Here is a 20,730-nt window from a genome sequence, read left to right on the forward strand (position 1 = left end):
ACGTGAGGATTAAGTACCCCTACCTTTTTGCGTAATGAAAATTTGAGGAAGAATTTTCTTAAGGGGGAGATTTGTAACATCCTAAATATCGGGTTAGTGACTAAATTATAAAGTCTTATAATTTGGTGATTAAAATAGAATGATTTAATAGTATAAAGATTTATTTGTAAATTATTGTATATAATTGAATTGAAAGTAAAAAGGAATGGAATGGAAAAGAGGTCAATTATATGGAAATAAGAAAGGAAGGGTTATATATTAATCCACGTGGGTTGAAGAGGTGAGAACACAAAGGCTTCCAGAGTTCTTTTCTTCTTTTTTCTTCCTTGTACGAGTAAAGCAAAACAAAGGTGAGTTTTCTGATTATTGAGTTTCTTGTTAAATTTAAGATTGGGTTTTGATTATTAGATGATAATTAAGCTTAAGGAAAGCTTAAGTTATCTTAAAATCAAAGGATGATAAAGTTAAAAGAGATTAAAGATTAGAGGTTCTTGAATGAAATCTTGGAATATAGGTCATATCTAGAATTGGAAGTTAAATTTGACTTGTCATCAATCTAGTTAAGACATATTAAGTGTTAGAAGTGGAATTAAATCATGTTGCAAAGTTGGTATAATTCTTGAATTTCATGAGGATGATAGGATTTTGAAGTTTAAGATGAAATAAATGAGTATAGATTGGTTTAAGTATGTGTACTGGAGTTAAGAATATAAAGGGAATGAAAGATGAAGGATTTAAGCTAAATGGATAAGTTTTCGGGTCAAGAAATGAATTCTGGGCAGAGTGCATCGATACACATCCATTGTGTACCGATGCATCAAGGATAAAATTCCAGAAATTGTTGAAGGTGCATCGATGCACATGAAGTGTATCGATGCACTCCTTTAAAATAAAAACATCGAATGCCATCAGTGTATCGACGCACAGTAGTGCATCGATGCACCCCTTAATATTCAACATCGAATGGGATTTGTGTACCGATGCCAGGTAGTGCATCGATGCACCCGTTAAGGGATGCATCGATACACTGTAGAGTGTATCGATGCATACCTTCATTAAAAGATAAAAATAACTTCCTTTTTAGCCTAAGGAGTAATAGTTTAGAATATATCAATTAGTATTATGATATGTATCAATGTATTACTATGTAGATATAGAACGTAATCTTGTTCCGGAACAATCAAAGGACTAGAATCGACAAACAGGCTAAGGTAGTGTATTTTATAGTTAAAGTGTATAGAGACAAGACTTGTGATAAGTCAATCTCTGATAGTTGAATTCATGATTTTATACTCATGTGCATGCATACATATACCATTGTGATAGTGATTGCATGTATAATTCATTATGTATTAATATGATATTAAATGAACGAATGCCATTGCCAGAGAATACAATCCAGGTATATGGAATAATGGAAATGATTATATGTGTTTATATGAAAAGTGATTAAAGAGATATGAAATGAGAAATGTACTCATATTTAAGCCCATGTTATATGATATGAGATATGTAGGTATAGTTGGCATGCCAAGAGTCGAGGGTTACAGTGGTCCTTCGGGATATATCCAGTGGTCATTCGGGACACATTCAGTGGTCCTTCCGGATGTAGTGTTCCTTCGGGACATATCAAGTGGTCTTTAGGGATGTAGTGGTCCTTTGGGACATATCCAATGGTCTTTAGGGACGTAATGGTCCTTCAGGACAAATATTCACTGCCCCTAGTGAGAATTTATCGAGTTATGGTGCCAGCGTTAGTGCACAACCTCAATGTACTCACGTACCTTTGTTCTCAATAATATACATGGGCAATTGAAAGATAAATTAAAGTGAAAGTGATACAATAGGTAAGTTTCATATGTGCATGACATGATTATATATGTTATAGTGAAATATATACATGCATATTGAAATGTCATGATCAAATGGTAAGAATACATATTCATTAATCTATTTTTACATGTTTATTTATTATCTCACTAAGTCTATGACTTAGCGTGTAAGTGATTTACACGTAGGTACCAAGAAATAAAAAGAGCAGTACTAGAAGTGACAAGAACAACATCACTACTAAAAGATTAGATCAAAAGTAATTGATAAAGTAGATATTTTGGGTTATGCATAGAGTGTTGGCATGTAATAAGTTGTTAATTACGAATGCTCTGATCGATTTTGTATTTCGTGGTCTCTCTTATGTAAATTAACATATTTTGTTTTAATGAAAGTTTAAAATTTCCTTATTTTTCTTTAAGTTTTCAAAGTTTGAAAAGTCAATGTGACACCTCGGACTCATATTCGGGTCGGATACGGGTTAGGGGTGTTACACAATCAAGGAATATTTTGTTGGGTTGCTTGTCATTTTCAACAACGTAAGACCCATTGGCACTGATTTTTCTAATTCAATGATTGCACAAAAACTCTTTATTACAATTCCTAAAAGATTTGAAATTACAATTTCATATTTCGAAAACATGAAAGACCCGTCAATCATCACCTTGGCAGAGTTGTAAAATGTTTTACAAGCGTAGGAACTAAGGAGACGTATACGGCAAGGAGGAACAATAGAAAGGGCTCTCCAAGCCAAATCACACAACTACAACGGTGATAAAATCAAGAAAAATGATACAGAGTAAAAGAAAATAGATTGGAGGTTTCACAAATAACAAAAAATTCATTAACACTCAAACTTTTCCATCATGTCCTTACTGTAAAAAGACCAATCATCCACAAAAAAAGAGTTAGTGGAAGTTGGATGTGAAATGCAATAAGTGTGGATAGCTAGGACATATGGAAAAAAAATTGCAAGTCTTCACAACAAGGAGAAGTTAATGTTTCTCAGAATCCACAAGATGATGAGCAAATGTTTGTGGCATATATCAATGTGGAAATTGGGCAAATATCAAAAAACTTTATCAAATTGTTGTCTCTATAGTCAAAATTGGAAATGGTGCATTTATCAATGTGGAAGACAAAAGAAAAGTGTAGATTGAAGGTCACACAGGTTTGAAATTTATTTCTGATGTGTTATATGTGCATGAAATTAATCAAAATCTTTTTAGTGTTGCTCAACTATTGGAAAATGTATAAGGTGTTGTTTAAAGACAAAAATTACATAACCAAAGAGGCATAAAATAGAGACGTGTTCAACATTCATATGAAAGACAAAAGTTTTGCCTTGGACTTTATGCAAGAAGAGCATGCTATTGTATATAAAGAAGAAAGCTATATCATGCTTTGGCACAGAAGGTTGGGTCATTTTCACTAAGATGATATAGTTTTTATGAAGAAAAATAGTCTTGCAAAAGGCTTGCCTCAATTAGAGAAAGAGTTATCTGCATGTGAGATTTGTCGATAAGGGAAACAAATAAGGCTCCCTTTTTTGCAAAATACAACTTGGAGAGCTATTAAGAAATTACAACTTGTTCACATAGATGTATGAGGGCCCATCAATATACCTTCATTTAACAGAATTAAATACTATATTGCTTTCATTGATGATTTCACAAGATTTTGCTAGATCAGGTTTGATAATGAAACTGAATATACTTCTAAAAAGTTTAAAAAATTTTGTCAAGATACAGGCATCGAACATCAGTTGACTGCAACTTACACTCCATAACTAAACGACATGGTGGAAAGAAAAAATAGAACAATTATGGATATGGTAAGGTGCTTACTTCATGATAAAAAAATTGCCAAAAAACCATTTGGCTGAAGCAGCAAACAAATTAGTTTATCTATTCAACAAACCTTCAACCAAAGCTTTGCATAAAAGGACCCCATTTGAAGCATGGTATGGCTACAAACCAGAACTTTTTAATTTGAAAGCCTTTGGTTGCTTGTGTTTCTCTTAAATTCATCAGGTTAATTGAGACAAATTAGACAAGAAAGTAAAGACTAGAATTTTTATAGGCTATAACGCATCCTCAAAGGCCTACAGAATTTATTTTCCAGATCAAAATAAAGTCATAATTAGCATAGATATCTAATTCCATGAGTTAGACAACTAGAGTTGGAATTTTGACAAAAAGATTGAGTTTCAAGATGAAGGTGATAACACAGACGATAAACTCGTTAAAGGAATTCGATCACTTTCTGACATCTATCAAAGGTGTAATGTTGCTGTGATGGAGCCTACAGGATACGAAGAAGCCACATCTGATAAAAATTGATGGTTGCAATGAAGGAAAAGCTCAACATGATTAAAAAAATTCAAACATGGAAACTAGTGGACAGACCAACTCAAAAGAAAGTTATTGAAGTGAAATGATTTTATAGAACCAAACTCAATTCTGATGGTTCTGTAAACAAAGACAAGGTGAGGCTCGTCGTCAAAGGGTATGCTTAAATGTTTGGGGTAGATTTTTCATAAACCTTTGCTCCAGTTGCGATGATGGATATTGTACGATTGTTATTGGCCCTCGCTGCACAAATATGTTGGCTTGTACATCAAATGGATGTCAAATCGGCATTTTGAATGGGTACTTGAAGGAGGAAATATTTATTGAACAACCACATGGTTTTGTTATTCAAGGAGAATAAGAGAAGGTGTATTGACTCAAAAAGACATTGTATGGCTTAAAACATGCACCACGATCATGGTACAGAAGAATTGATTAATACTTGCTTAACTAAGGTACAAAAAAAGCCAAACAAAATTTTTGTTTGCCAACAAAAATATACAAAAGAAGTTCTCAACAAATTTAACTGGAAGCATGCAAGCAGACTGCAACTCCAATGAATCAAAAGGAGAAATTTTCGAAAGATGATAGATCTAAAAAAGTTGGTGATAAATAGTACAGAAGTTTAATTGGTTGTTTGATGTACTTGACAGTAGCCAGGTCGGACATCATGCAAGCTGTGAGTTTGTTATCAAGGTATATGAATTGTGCTAGTGAAATTCATTTTCAAGCAGTAAAAAGAATTCTGAGGTATGTAAAAGGCACAGTGGATCATGGCGTAAAGTTCAGTCAAGTTGAAAATTTCAGTCTCCATGGTTATTCAGATGGTGACTAGGTTGGATGTGATGATGATATGCGTAGCACCTCAGGTAATTGTTTTAGTCTTGGTTCTAGAATTGTTTCTTGGATTTCGAAGAAACAAGAAATCGTTACACAATCTACAACATCAGCAAAATATGTGGCCGCTACTGCTACTACAAATCAAGCACTCTGGATCAAAAAATTGTTGAAAGATTTACATATGGAGTAAGAGGAAAATACACAGATATTTGTGGACAATCAAGTTGCTATATCAATAGCTAATAACTCGGTGTTCCATGGCAGGACAAAACACTTCAAAATAAAATTCTACTTCCTTTGTGATGTTCAAAATGAAGGAGATGTGCAACTGGTTTATTGTATTACCGAGAATCAATATGCTAACATCTTCACAAAGTCTTTGCATAAAGCTAGATTTGAATTTTTAGGACAAAAACTTGGTGTTTTTAGCTCCAATATCAAGGAGTAGTGTTAATTTTTATGATCTTTTATGATTTGAAGCTGCATTAGTTATGATTACTCCTAGTCTTTAGGCAAATAGAATTCCTGTTTTTTAGGAAAATAAAACAATCAAAAGTTTGTTTAGATTATCATAATCTCCGGAATATTTTTTAGATTTTATCTTAAACTCTTGTTGTATAAATAGATTGTTTTAGTTATTGATAAATGTGTGATTCAGCAAGTTTTCTCTATTTCTAGGCAAATAGAATTCCTGTTTTTTAGGAAAATAAAACAATCAAAAGTTTGTTTAGATTATCATAATCTCCGGAATATTTTTTAGATTTTATCTTAAACTCTTGTTGTATAAATAGATTGTTTTAGTTATTGAATAAATGTGTGATTTCAGCAAGTTTTTCATATTTCTTTCTTGTTTTTTACCAACATAGATAATGAGATAACATGTAATGTCGTGAATTTATGAGTCAATGCATGTGAGTTAATCTGAGAGGTCTAAGAATAAATGTGATTGTGTAATTGAAACCGTTAGGGTTAGAGAGGGTTGGGTCATGGATTATCAGTTGGCACTACCACCAATGATGGAGTGCATCCATAACATATTCCATGTGTCAATGTTGATGAGGTATCATTCGGATCTACCCCACATCATTTTTGTTGAGCATATATAATGAAGTTAACTAGATTTGACTTATAAGGAAGAACCATTGAGAATTTTTTCTAAAGAGGTTAAAGAGCTTTGAAATACAAGGATTTCCCTTGTGAAATTATTATAGATGAACCATGGAGCGAAAATGGGTTCATGGGAGGAAAAGATGTATACATAACTTCAATATTCATATTTGTTTGACTCAGACAAAATTTAAGGACAAAAACTTCTTTTTAGGAGTTGAGAGTTGTAAAGCCTCAAATTTCTAAGTTAACACATATGATTTTACCTGAGAGGTCTAAGAACCAATGTGATTATGTAATTGAAATCGTTGGACCAAATTTAGACATATAAAAAGGGATCTTTTTAGTTTAAACTAATTAAGGGAGGACCTATTGTGTAATTGGACCATTGCATTGAAAAGTTAAATTTTATTACTTTGGACGATATTAGGCAAAAATAAAGAAAAAGATGAATTTCCTTTGTCTTTGCTCATATTTCTCCTAATCTTACTCTCACATCCCTTCTCCTAATCTTACTCTCACATCCCTTCTCCGAACCTAGCTTGAGGCATCAAAGGAAGCCACTTTATTTTGTTTTGGATTCACCCAAAATTCCTGAAGGTAAGAGCATTATTATACACCTCATAAGCTTGAATTTAAGTTCAAAATCTTCATTGGAGATGGAGGTGGCAAGAAAAGGGTTTTGAACCCTTGAGTTAACTCAAATTATATAAATATGATTTTAACATTCTAAATACATTTCCAAACTTCTTTAGAGTTCCTAGATGTGATAGTAATTCATTATTCCCTTATTTAATTAGTGAAAGAGATTAGTTTTGAGATTTTGATTATAAGGTACTACACTTCCAACTTTAAAATACTGATTGAACTTCATAAATGAGCTTTTTAAGTGTTTATGCATGCTTTGAATCCATATTGTGGTAACTATTATTAAACATATGTGAAATGGATGTTTATTTACCTTATGTAACTACATAAGTGCTTCATTTTGGTCATTCATCATTAATAAAAATTAACAGAACTGATGACGTGATATTTTTACAATAATAATGTGACATTACCTTACAATGACACATCGACATGATTGTTAAATTTTTAACAGCGAGTGATCAAAATAAAATCAAAACGTAACGTTAGTGATGGTTATGAAAAAAAAATAGATGGGTGACTGAAACGGAACTAAAGTGATAGTTGGGTGACTAAATGCTTAGTTTATCCTAAAATTAATTAATATTTTAAATTAAATTTTCTAATTTGGCGGCTATGTTCTGAACCCCACCACTCAGTTCATTGCCTTTATGTATAGCTTCCAATCCTTATATCTCTTCACCACTCTTTTCTTTCTTAGCAACCCTAATTAAACCTTCAAATTTGCTACTATTATTTGCGTCCTTAATTGATCTTTCTTAATCATTCTTAATTATGGCGGGAACCCAGAGCTGTGAATTTGTTTTCTCCGGGAAGACGATGGCGGCAGCGGCTGATGGTTTTGAAGGGGATGATGTTTCCGTGGCCAAGAAACTTATGATGCCAGCAATGGCGGTGGCACCACAAGTATGGGAAAACGATCCCGCTGCCGCATTAGCGAGATTGCGCCATGAATTCGGCGAGCATGGTGGCGTTAACATGTCCATTGAAGCGTCTGCCACCTTCACTGTCGTGGAACCTGAGACTATGCGCCGCGTGTTCACCGGTGAACTCGGCCCCGATCGTGATTACTTCATTTATAGTCGTCACTTCAACCCCACCGTCTTGAATCTCGGTCGTCAGTTGGCTGCCCTAGAAGGAACCGAAGCTGCCTATTGCACTGCTAGCGGTAATTAACTAAACTAATTATCTATAATGTATTTATATAAATTATTATCAAAACCGACAATTTTGAGGTTTATGATTTGATTTCTTGATCACAGGTATGTCTGCTATATCATCTGTGCTGTTGCAACTCTGCAGCAGTGGTGGACACGTGGTGGCGTCGGCTACTCTCTACGGCGGAACTCATGCACTTTTAACCCATTTCTTGCCTAGAACCTGTAACATCACGACCACGTTCGTCGACATAACCGATCACGAAGCGGTGAAAAACGCCACCGTTCAAGGACGGACACAAGTGTTGTTCTTCGAGTCGATTGCGAATCCAACCCTCACAGTAGCCGACATTCCGGAGCTAAGCAAACTAGCACACAACAAAGGAATAAAGGTGGTCGTGGACAACACATTCTCTCCCATGGTTCTTTCCCCTGCTAAGCTTGGTGCTGATGTGGTCGTCCATAGTATCTCTAAGTTCATCAGCGGCGGAGCCGATGTCATCGCAGGTGCTGTCTGTGGTCCTGCAAGTCTAGTAAACTCTATGATGGATCTTCATCAAGGTGCTTTGATGCTTTTAGGCCCGACCATGAACGCCAAGGTTGCCTTTGAACTCTCGGAAAGGATTCCTCATTTAAGCCTTCGAATGAAAGAGCACAGCCGCAGAGCCATGGAATACGCTACAAGAATGAAGAAACTGGGAATCAGGGTTGTCTACCCAGGCCTCGAGGACCACCCTCAACACGAGCTATTGAAGACGATGGCCAATAACGACTATGGGTTCGGCGGTCTTCTTTGTGTGGACATGGAATCCGAAGAAAAAGCTAACAGGCTAATGCATCACTTGCAGAACAGCTCTCAGTTCGGGCTCATAGCGGTTAGCTTGGGCTACTATGACACTCTCATGTCTTGCTCCGGCAGCAGTACCAACAGTGAATTGAATACCGACGAGAAGGCCCTCGCCGGTATCTCGCCTGGGCTGGTGAGGATGTCGATTGGATATACAGGCACGTTGGAGCAGAAGTGGAACCAATTCGAAAAGGCCATCTCTAGGATGAGGGAATCTGGCTGCAACGTAATGTAAGAGCTGCATCGTAACGTTTTTTCAAAGTCACCGTGACACTACATCTATAATATAAAACGTAATTATTTTTAAGAAATAAATCACGTCGTAACCGCGACAACAATGAGATCACAATTTAGTACTATAGTTATTTATGGTCGTAGTTCATGTTAAAGGTTTCATTTGCCTTAGGGCAGTTGTTAAACGTTGGGTCCTTTATACTTAATCTTGTGTAAGATAGTTGGGATTTATATTTAAGGCTAGATTCTATGATTAGTATTTGTAATATATTTTGGATTTATTCTATCTATGTTAATTCAATTAATTTTAGTTTTTATTTTCTAAAATTTTAATTTTGATTTAGATGGTATAATAATTAAATTATAAAATTAGAAGAAATAAATCAAATTTACCATTAACATATAATGTATGAGTTAAGGATATAATTTAACAGATTTTATACTTATATTTCTTATCAAAATCAAAATTTCTTAATATGATAAATATGAAAACAAAATGATCAAATTAAAGTACATAAACTAATTACGGAATTAATATATAATACAAGTATTAATCCATATGGTACTAGTTTTTCTTTTTTGAATAGTATAGGGTGATTATAAGATAATATTTGTTCAGAATCTTTCATAGTCATTGACAATGCACACACACCTATATACGTGGTTGTTTGAATTCAATGTCTCTAAAGAAAACAATACTCTCTTTAACCAGCGAGGCTACTTCATAAGTTCCGTCCACGTATTATTAATTAAGTACAATTTATTTTTTATAAAAGTAAAATGATAAAGTAATCCTCAATCTTTACATTCTTTTTATCAATTTGGCTGTTGTTTTTTAAACTTAGTTTAGCCTTTTTATCAAAACAAAAATAGCAACATGACTTTCAACCTTTTAGAAAGAATCTAAGAGTTAGGTTTTAAAAGGAAATGCTTACTGCAAAATTAGTCTTATTAACGATAATATCATTAAATTAGTCTTATAAATACCACAAATCATCAAGCAAAATCCTTACAAAACCCCCATCTCGTGCACAAGTTTCCTGCAATCAAAACCTTCGGTTTTTAACGATTGTATCATTAAATTAGTCTTATTAATAGTATATAACGATTCAATGAATAAGGATGCCTAGGTCAGGAAATCATAGCCTTACCCGACAGGAAGAAGGATCAAATTTATCTTTAGATATAATGTCAGTTATCTGATCAGAGATGATTCAAAAACTATCCGTTCGAGGGAGTTTTACATTTAGCTATGAAATCGATTGACGAATTGGCTTCTCGGTTGATCAGAAGAAAATCTACCATCCATGCTCTACAGCAAAAGCTATGAATTGCATGATTCAGAGTGTGCGGACTTGCCTGGGAGGTTGGCGCCAAAAACTTGTGAACATCGACATTGTCGGTTAGTACAATACACGCTCAAAGTTGTTTATCCAGGCAAGAGAAAGACTCTCAAAGACACCACATAATTCAACTTGGAGTATCGAGGTTCGATCTAATTTTTTATTGAAGGCCGAGATGAAGGAACTATTGTTGTCTCGAAAAACACCTCCAAACAGAAACGGAGTCGATCATTCGTAAAACCGCATCATTTGAGTTAAGCAATACCAATTTGGTTGAGGAGGTTGTCAACGGATAAACTCAGTTGGATGTGCGACCAAGGACATGCATGTTGAAAATTTTGGATGGTAAAACTATGCAATTAGTCATTGTAATTTAGAATATTTACAAATTAGTCCTTAAAGCTTCAATTATAAATACCCTAGCTCATTTAGCTTCAAAACCATCCCAAAGCATTCTAGCTTTCTTCCAATACTAGAGAGAATTTAGAGAGTTTCTTGAGAGTTGTTTTCTCCTTTTTATCGAGAGAGAATTATCATGTTTCTCCTTGGTAGATCGAGAGAGGTTATAATTCCTATTTTCTCATAGTGAAATTCTTCTACCGTTGTGGTTTTTACCCTAAATTTTTAGGGGTTTTCCACGTAATGTAATATCTGCTTATTGTCTTTGTGGTTGCCACCAAAAGGTGGATCCTCCAACATAAGAAAATAAGAAGTTATTACTCATTCTTTGAAGGTTCCAGAGAACTATTCACGATAGTGAAATAGTGGGAGCTATCCGTAGAAGAAGCTATGGCAACGAAATTTGATATTGAAAAAATCAATGGGAGAAATTTATCATTGTGGAAATTGAAGATGAAGGCCATCCTAAGGAAAAACGGGTGTTTAGCGGCTATCAATGAAAGGTCGGTGGATTTCGCAGATGACATCAAATGGAACGAGATGGACGGGAACGAGATGGCAAACTTTCATCTAGCATTAGCAGATGAAGTATTGTCAAGCATCGAGGAGAAAAAGACAGCTAAGGAGATATGGGATCATCTCATCAAATTGTACGAGGCCACATCGCTGCACAATAAAATTTTCCTTAAGAGGAAATTGTACACTCTCCGTATGCCAGAATCTACTTCAGTGACGGAACACTTAAATACACTGAACACCTTATTTTCTCAGCTTACATCCTTAAGCTGTAAAATAGGAGAACAAGAACGTGCTGAACTTCTACTTCAAAGTCTACCGGGTTCGTATGACCAACTCATCATCAACTTGATAAACAGTAATGTCACCAGTCTAGTCTTCGATGACATTGCAGCTGCTATTCTACAAGAAGAAAATCGGCGCAAGAACAAGGAAGACAGACAAGTAAATCTGCAACAAGAAGAAGCGTTGACAACGATGAGAGGGAGATCAACAGAACGTGGCCAAAGCAGCAGTCATAAACATGGTATATCGAAGTCGAGGAGCAAGAAGAATTTAAAGTGCTACCACTATGGAAAGAATGGTCACTTGAAGAAGGATTGTTGGAGTCTAAATAAAAACTCCAATCCACAAGGCAATACCGCAAAGACTTCAGATGATGGAGATGCTCTATGCTGTGAAGCGTCAACCACCGTGGAAGGCAGAAAAAGATTTGCAGATATATGGCTCATTGATTCAGGAGCGACATATCACATGACCTCAAGAAGAGAATGGTTCCATCATTATGAACCTGTCTCAGGAGGATCTGTGTATAGTTGTAATGATCATGCCTTAGAGATCGTTGGTGTGGGAACTATCAAATTGAAGATGTATGATGGAACAATTAAAGTTGTTCGAGATGTGCGGCACGTGAAAGGTCTGAAGAAAAATTTATTATCCTACGGATTATTGGATAATAATGCTAGCAAGATTGAAACATGGAAAGGAATCATGAAGGTGTTCCGTGGAGCGCTTGTGGTGCTGAAAGGTGAAAAAATAGCTGCAAACTTGTACATGCTGAAGGGAAAGACATTGTTAGAAGCAGAAGCCTCTGTTTCCTCATATAGTTCAGATTCTGCAATGTTATGGCATAAGAAACTTGGACACATGTCAGAACAAGGAATGAAAGTCGTTGTGGAGCAAAAGCTACTTCCAGGCTTAACAAAGGTATCACTTACTTTGTGTGAGCATTGCATAACAAGTAAGCAGCACCGGTTGAAATTCAACACATCAAATTCTAGAGGCAAAAGTGTTCTAGAATTGGTTTACTCTGACGTATGGCAAGCACCAGTAACATCCCTAGGTGGAGCAAAATACTTTGTCTCATTTATTGATGACTACTCCAGGAGATGTTGGGTACACCCTATTAAGAAGAAGTCATACGTGTTTTCAAATTTCAAAAACTTCAAAGAGCGGGTGGAACTTGATTCTGGAAATAAGATCAAGTGTTTCAGAACAGATAATGGAGGAGAATACACAAGCGAAGAATTTGATGACTTTTGCAAGAAAGAATGCATCAAAGACAGTTCACAGTGGCAAACACTCCTCAACAAAATGGAGTGGTAGAGCGAGAACAGAACCTTGTTAGAAAGAACAAGAGCAATGTTGAGGGACGCAGGCCTAGAAAAATCATTCTGGGCAGAAGCATCAATACCGTTATTTGGTAAATCGAGCTCCATCAACTGCAATAGAGCTGAATACACCAATGGATTGAGGGACGCAGGCCTAGAAAAATCATTCTGGGCAGAAGCAGTCAATACCGCCTGTTATTTGGTAAATCGAGCTCCATCAACTGCAATAGAGCTGAATACACCAATGGAGATGTGGACTGGTAAACCAGTTGATTATTCAAACCTCCATGTATTTGGAAGTATTGTGTACGTGATGTACAACGCCCAAGAAATTTTAAAGCTGGATCTAAAATCCAGGAAATACAAATTCTTGGGGTATGCTGATGGAGTAAAGGGGTATCGCTTGTGGGATCCCACTGCCCGCAAAGTGATCATTAGCAGGGATGTTATATTTATAGAATATAAACTACAAAGAAAAGAAGACGATGATAGCGCTGAAAAGTCAGAGACTACTCAGATACATGGAAAAAGAGTTGAAGAAGGAGATTCTTCTGAAGCAGAACCAGCACATGATGAACAAGAACCAGAGAGTTCTGAAGCTCCAACAACTCGTCAATCAGCGATGCAAGAAGAAATCGAATCCTTTAAAATAATACATGGGACCTTGTGCCACTACCACAAGAGAAGCCAATTGGTAACAAATGGGTTTCAAAATCAAGCGAAATGGTGCGATCAAGTTGAGAGGTATCGTGCAAGACTGGTGGTCAAAGGATATGCTCAAAAAGAAGGTATTGATTTCAATGAAATATTTTCTCCTGTGGTCGACTACAACAGTTCGAGTAGTTTTGGCAATGTGTGCTATATTGAACTTACATCTAGAGCAGCTAGATGTTAAAACAGCTTTTCTTCATGGAAATCTTGAAGAAGAGATTTATATGCTCCAGCCTGAAGGTTTTGAAGAAGAAGAAAAGAAGAACTTGGTTTGCAGGTTGAACAAATCTATGTACGGTCTAAAGCAGGCGCCGAGGTGTTGGTATAGAGATTTGATTCCTTCATATGTGCCTTGGATACAACAGACTTAATGCAGACCCTTGCTTATTTCAAGAGGTCTGGTGATAACGATTGTTATATTGTTGTATGTGGATGACATATTGGTTGCAGGACCCAACAAAGATCATATTGAAGATTGAAGGCACAACTGGCTAGGGAATTTGAAATGAAGGACTTGGGATCAGCAAACAAGATTCTAGGGATGCAAATTCACCGAGACAGAAGTAATAGAAAGATTTGGCTTTCACAAAAGAATTACTTGAAGAAGATCTTGTCACGATTCAGCATGCAAGATTGTAAGCCAATTTCTACCCCTCTTCCTATTAACTTCAAATTATCCTCCAGATGAGTCCTAGCAGTGAAGAAGAGAGGATGGAGATGTCTCGAGTACCGTATGCATCAGCATGGGAAGTTTGATGTTCGCTATGATATGCACAGACCAGACATTGCACAAGCAGTGAGAGTGGTTAGTCGCTACATGGCGAATCCAGGAAAAGAGCATTGGAATACAATAAAAAGGGTCTTGAGATACATCAAAGGGACCTCAAATGTTGCATTATGTTATGGAGGATCAAATTTACTAATCAATGGGTATGTAGATTCTGACTATGCAGGGGATTTGGATAAAAGCAAATCTACTACAGGGTATGTGTTCAAAGTTGCTGGTGGAGCTGTAAGCTGGGTTTCAAAATTGCAGTCAGTTGTGGCTACGTCCACAACAGAGGCAGAATATGTAGCAGCTACACAAGCCAGTAAAGAAGCAATTTGGTTGAAGATGCTATTGGAGGAGCTTGGGCACAATCAAAAGTATGTCTCTCTGGTTTGTGACAGTCAAAGCGCCTTGCATCTAGAAAGGAATCCAGCATTTCATTCAAGGTCTAAGCACATACGAGTTCAGTACCATTTCATTCGTGAAAAGGTGGAAGAAAGAACGGTAGATATGCAGAAGATCCATACCAAAGACAACATAGCAGATTTCATGACGAAGGCAATCAATGCTGATAAATTTACCTAGTGTCGATCCTAATGTGGCATGTCAGAAACGTAAGCAACATGAAAGGTACAAGGTAGAAAGAATGGTGTGAAGATATGATTGTTCCAATCAAATCTTCAAGTGGGAGATTGTTGAAAATTGGCACACCAAATTGCATCAATTGTCAACATTATGGGTGGCAATTTGGTGGCATTAATGGGGTAGCAAAATTGGTCAAATTTGGCCACCAAATTGTTGAAAATTTTGGATGGTAAAACTATGCAATTAGTCATTGTAATTTAGGGTATTTACAAATTAGTCCTTAAAACTTCAACTATAAATACCCTAGCTCATTTAGCTTCAAAACCATCCCAAAGTATTCTAGCTTTCTTCCAATACTAGAGAGAATTTAGAGAGTTTCTTGAGAGTTGTCTTCTCTTTTTTATCGAGAGAGAATTTTCATTCTTTTCTCCTTGGTAGATCGAGAGAGGTTATAATTCCTATTTTCTCATAGTGAAATTCTTCTACCGTTGCCCGTGGTTTTTACCCTAAATTTTTAGGGGTTTTCCACGTAAATTTTGTGTTTCTTTTATCTTCATTTTTATTTTCTCAAATTATCAGTTGCGATTTTGCTCTATCCGATAGTCGTCTTCCGCAACAATGCAAACCTGTTATGATGCAGCATAAAGGACTACCCAGCTTAAGCTTCGATGGAATAAGTTGCAATGGTTAACATAGAGTTCTAGGAAGATAGTTTCATTGCGTCTTGTGTCATCAGCACGAATTAAGTAAATTTAGTGATTATAAAATTTATTATTATCTCTTAAGATATAATATTTAAACACCATATATATACAAAATATAAATATCTATTATCAAATAATTTAAAATCTTGTGAATAAATATTAACTTATATTCACTTTATATATTAAAAAAAAAGTCTTGCGTCACCAAAAGGTAAGTTCATAATCCTATTCCTCTCCCCTATGCGCAATCAACCTACCTTACGTACCATCTTTACTCCTGTCAGTGTACGTGGAAGTATTTATCTATATCAATGTAAAATTAAAATAATTTTTACATCTTTTGTTGATAAATATTTTAATAATTTAAGTATTAAATATAATAAAATAATTATTATGTAATATATTATCTAATAATGATTATACAAGCAATGTTATGATTATAATAATTGTATTTAAATTTTCTTTTTTAATTTAAAGGTAAATATATATAATATTTTCCATTATCATATAATAATTTATAAAATCATTTTTTCAATGATAATGTATCAAGTAATAATTTTATAATAAAATATGTTTAAAAATTTAAATTAATATTTTATATAAAATTAAAATATTACTTTTATCAATATATATTTGTGAGTTTTAAAAAATTAAACAAGTACCATCTTTTGACTTTTGGTGCACTAATGTTCGGCCACCAGTGCGAGAGGCAGTTGGCTGCAACTGTCGGCGCAAGTTTATTTTTATGTGTATATATATAAATTTTATTTTATGATAATGTAATGAAAGGGCACTTTTGTTTATATATTTAGAAATATGAATCTAAATTAATTTTTTTTAAGTGAGTAAGATAATATGTATAATGAAAATTTACATTTTTAATACGTTTATAATATATACATAGTTGATAAGGAAATTGAAGTTATGATGGTTATAATTAATTTTTTTTAATTTAGATACATTGTTATCGACGATAATTTTGTGAGAAAAAGAAATAGGATAATTTAAAGAAAAAGATAAATAATTATAAACGTTTCAATTGCAAGAGAAAAGAGAGAAAATTCTTAAAGTAGTCAATTTCTTTCCTACATATCGGTTTATATATTAATTTTATTATTGGTGTCATACTTAGGGTGATGATAACTATTTATAAGTTAACATGAACAAATCTAACCGATGGATGCTAGATTAGGTCACGTGTGTTTATTAGAGATCGTGTCAAGGTATTGTAGTTATCCAAAATATTGAATTTTGAAGGTTTCGAGGAACTCCAGAGGATGAAACTCCAGAGACTTCTAAGAACTTTGAAGACTTCGATGCTCGATAAACAAAAGAATAATACTATATATGTGATTAGAGATCTCAAAGAAATACAACATACATTAAAAATTATTATTTTAAAATAATAAATATTAAAATTTATAAAATATCAGTATCAAAAAATAGTTGCATGATACCTAGAGAAGTATGATATAATTGGAAGCAGAGAGACATAAATGTGAGTGTAAACCAGCAAAACTTGACAACTTCATGCATTTAGTTACCACGACAACTCTACAGTGGCCCCAACTATGGGCATGCACCGAGTTACAGGTAAGATCATGGTTTTCAGAATCGGACCGGTTAGCGAACCGGTCATGCTATCTGTTCACTGGTTCAACCGGTTGAACCGGTCCGACCGGTCGGAAGAACCGGACGACGTCATAACTATTTAAAAAATTAAATAAAAATACCAAAAATATTTAATAAAAAATAATTTTTTATATCACAAGTCATATTCAAAGCAAGTCATAACATATATAAATTAAAAACCATAAAATCAAGTGAAACAAAATGATTCAAATTAACTACAACATAATATTTAAGGTAAAACATATTAAATAATAAATATAATTATATAACTATAATTAAAAAATAAATTTGGGGCTAAAAAATCATAACAAAATGATATTGTTTAGTTTAATTTATTTTTTTTAAAAACAATCCCACATGGCTAAGAAACATAGAAGAGCATCCCAAAAGTCTAAAGAGTAAAAATATGAAAACAAAACAATCTCACATTCCTAAGAAACATAGAAGAGCATCACAACTAACTTCTATAAATAATAGAGGTAATTTGGCATTCAAAATCATGGAGTCTTTTGGTGAGCATTGAGTGAACTATTCTTTCACTTCAATCAAACTCGAATTTTAGGTTTCAAATGAGCTTCTAAATTTTTTTTTAGTTCAAGCCTTTTTTAGTTCAAGTTTCAATATTAATATTTCGAGTTCGAGTTGAACTTGATAATTTTTAACTTGTGAGTTTGAGTGGAGTTGAGCTTACTTTTAAAGTTTTCAAGTTCGAGTCGAGCTCAGCAAGTTTAACAAACGACGTTTGGTTTAATTTTTTTTAAAAAAAACACACAAAATTTCCGATTTTTTTCGGTTTTTTCCGGTTTTCAGCCGGTCCGGTTCGAACGGTTCAGCGGTTCTGGCCGGTTTACTAGTAGCGGTTCAACCGGTTTAGATTGAACCGGACTATGCAACGATTCTCGGTTGAACCGATTGAACCGGTCGGTCCGGTCCGGTTTTCCAAACAGAGGGTAAGATACGTAGTGTTTTCATGGCTCAATATAACCAATTAGAATGAAGAAGAAAATGTTGAAAACTAATTAGATGCTTTGATTCAATGTCTAATTTATCTTATAAGTCGGATTGGTTCAAGTGGTAAGTAACTTGATATTGTTTAAGTAGATCTCGAATTCGAAGTCTTGTGTATAAAAAAAATTCCCGCTGAAATATTCACCCGTTAAAATCATATATACAACGCGGATCGATCTGAATCAATAAGGACAAAACCTTAAAACCAAGAGTTAAACAAAAATAATGTCTAATTTATCTTTCATTTGACCAATACAACTTTCCCTCTCATTAATTCACTGCTCTTTTCACATTTCATATAACATGCAAATCATTCGACCAAATTCATGTCGGCTCCTCGAGTAATTATTCAAATCAATGGAGCCTATGAAAATCGTCATATTCATACTCTTTGTATGTTGTTCACCGGACTTCAGTTTGGCACAGTCTCAGAGAGGGAAATGGAAACTGCTCAAGAGAAGCATCGGAGTTTCAGCCATGCACATGCAATTGTTACCGAATGACAAGATCATCGCTTTCGACCGATCGGATTTCGGTCCTTCCAACCTTACTCTTCCGCAAGGGAAGTGCACCCAAGAATCGAAGTCGTCGGATTGTTATGCACATTCCGTCGAGTTCAATCCGGCAACTCGAGCCGTTAGGCCGCTGACTATATTATCGGATACATGGTGTTCTTCGGGCGCGTTGTCGATGGATGGTACGTTAGTGCAAAGCGGTGGTTATCGGCTGGGCGAGAAAGTGATTCGGTATTTGAAGCCATCGTGGATTGTGATTAGGAGGAAGATCAAAACGGACTTGTTTCACCGAGGTGGTATGCGTCGAATCAAGTATTGCCTGACGAGAAAATCATTGTCGTCGGTGGACGATATCAGTTCACATATGAATTTATCCCAAAACTCTCCGGTTCCGATCGAATACTGGTGGGTGTCGAATCCAACAAATAATAATACTTGTTGTTGTGCAATCTACCAATAACTAATAGAAGAACGAACACAGAACAAGAATCCAGAAAATAAACCAGAAAATCAAGAACACCAAAACATTTACGTGGTTCGGTCAGTGTGACCTACATCCACAGGAAGGAATCAATTTCACTAAAGCAAACAAAACAAGATTACAAGATTTAGAACCAGAAGTAAAAACTCTCTCTAAATCTCTCAATACAACCCCTCTCAACTCACTTACATCTTTATTTATAACTAAAGACCCTCTCCAAGTTGATCGGTTCAGCAACCAACTGTCAAAGTCAATGACAGTTATAACTGAGTTAGTTTTAGCTTCCAACTGTCGCAACCACTTTATGATTTATACCATTGCCTTAGTCCAGTAAATTGTGAGTCATTTCAACAATTCTCCACCTTGACTCTCAATTACAAACCTCCAAAAATGATTCCCTCATCTTAGCCCCAAAGGGCTTTCACTTCTCAGTTGAGTTCACTAAGTCCAGACAGTGTCTGAACTTAGCTACTGGCAGTGCCTTTGTGAGCATGTCAGCTGGATTTTCTTCAGTGGGTATCTTCTTCACTATTATTGAACCTTTAGCAACAACACCCCTCACAAAATGGAGTTTCACGTCTATATGTTTAGATCTCTCGTGAAAGACCTGGTTCTTTGTCAAGTGGATTGTGCTTTGATTATCACAGAACACGGTTAAAACTTCTGTTGTATACCAAGTTCTTCAACCATGCCCTTTAGCCACATAGCCTCCTTAATTTCTTTTGTCACAGCAATGTATTCAGCCTCAGTTATTGAAAGAGCTACAACAGATTGGAGATTGGATTTCCAGCTGACTGCAGTACCAAAGACTGTGAAAACGAATCCGGTTAGTGACTTCCTAGTGTCAATACTCCCTGCATAATCAGAGTCCACATAGCCAACCACTTTCTCCCTTTCATTTTCTTATTTCTTAAACAACAGTCCTAACTCAATAGAACCCCTTAAGTATCTCAGGGTCCACTTCAAAGCTTCCCAGTGAGCTTGTCCAGGATTTGCCATGAATCTACTTATAACACTGACAACGTAAGCCAAGTCTGGTCTGCAGCAAACCATTCCATACATAATGCTACCAACCCCACTAGCATAAGGGACACTCTCCATGTATTTTTTCTCATCGTCACTTTCAGGTGCTTGAGAGTTTGACAATCTAAAATGTTGGCCAATTGGTGTTGTAACCTGCTTGGCCTTATTCATGTTGAACCTTATTAATACTTTCTGAATATATGACTTCTAGGACAAGAACAGTCTGGTTTTCTTTTTGTCTCTTGTGATTTCCATCCCTAAGATCTTCGTAGCAGGCCCCAAATCCTTCATATCAAATTATGAGTTGAGCATATCTTTAATTTCTTGGACTTCCTCCTTGCTCTTGCTAGCTACTAACATATCATCCACATATAGGAGCAGATAAGTACTTATTTCACTATCTTGCTTCTTCATGTATAC

General features: G+C 35.3%; 1 protein-coding gene across 1 annotated transcript; it reads left to right on the forward strand.

Annotated features, from left to right (window-relative positions):
- Positions 1-7,550: 7,550 nt before the first annotated feature.
- On the forward strand, positions 7,551-9,015 carry LOC120191856 (methionine gamma-lyase-like). The gene is made up of 2 exons (XM_039194745.1): positions 7,551-7,944; positions 8,039-9,015. Exons 1-2 carry the CDS (start codon positions 7,551-7,553, stop codon positions 9,013-9,015), a joined length of 1,371 nt encoding a protein of 456 aa, XP_039050676.1.
- Positions 9,016-20,730: the final 11,715 nt, after the last annotated feature.

This window comes from Hibiscus syriacus, unplaced genomic scaffold, assembly GCF_006381635.1.
Source record: "Hibiscus syriacus cultivar Baekdansim isolate YM2019G1 unplaced genomic scaffold, ASM638163v2 tig00116971_pilon, whole genome shotgun sequence".
Lineage (NCBI taxonomy): Eukaryota > Viridiplantae > Streptophyta > Magnoliopsida > Malvales > Malvaceae > Hibiscus > Hibiscus syriacus.

Coding starts and splice junctions, on each gene's coding strand:
- LOC120191856 (XM_039194745.1), top strand. CDS start 7,551: ATGGCGGGAACCCAGAGCTGTGAATTTGTTTTCTCCGGGAAGACGATG. Junction 7,945..8,038: donor TGCCTATTGCACTGCTAGCG/GTAATTAACTAA, acceptor TCTTGATCACAG/GTATGTCTGCTATATCATCT.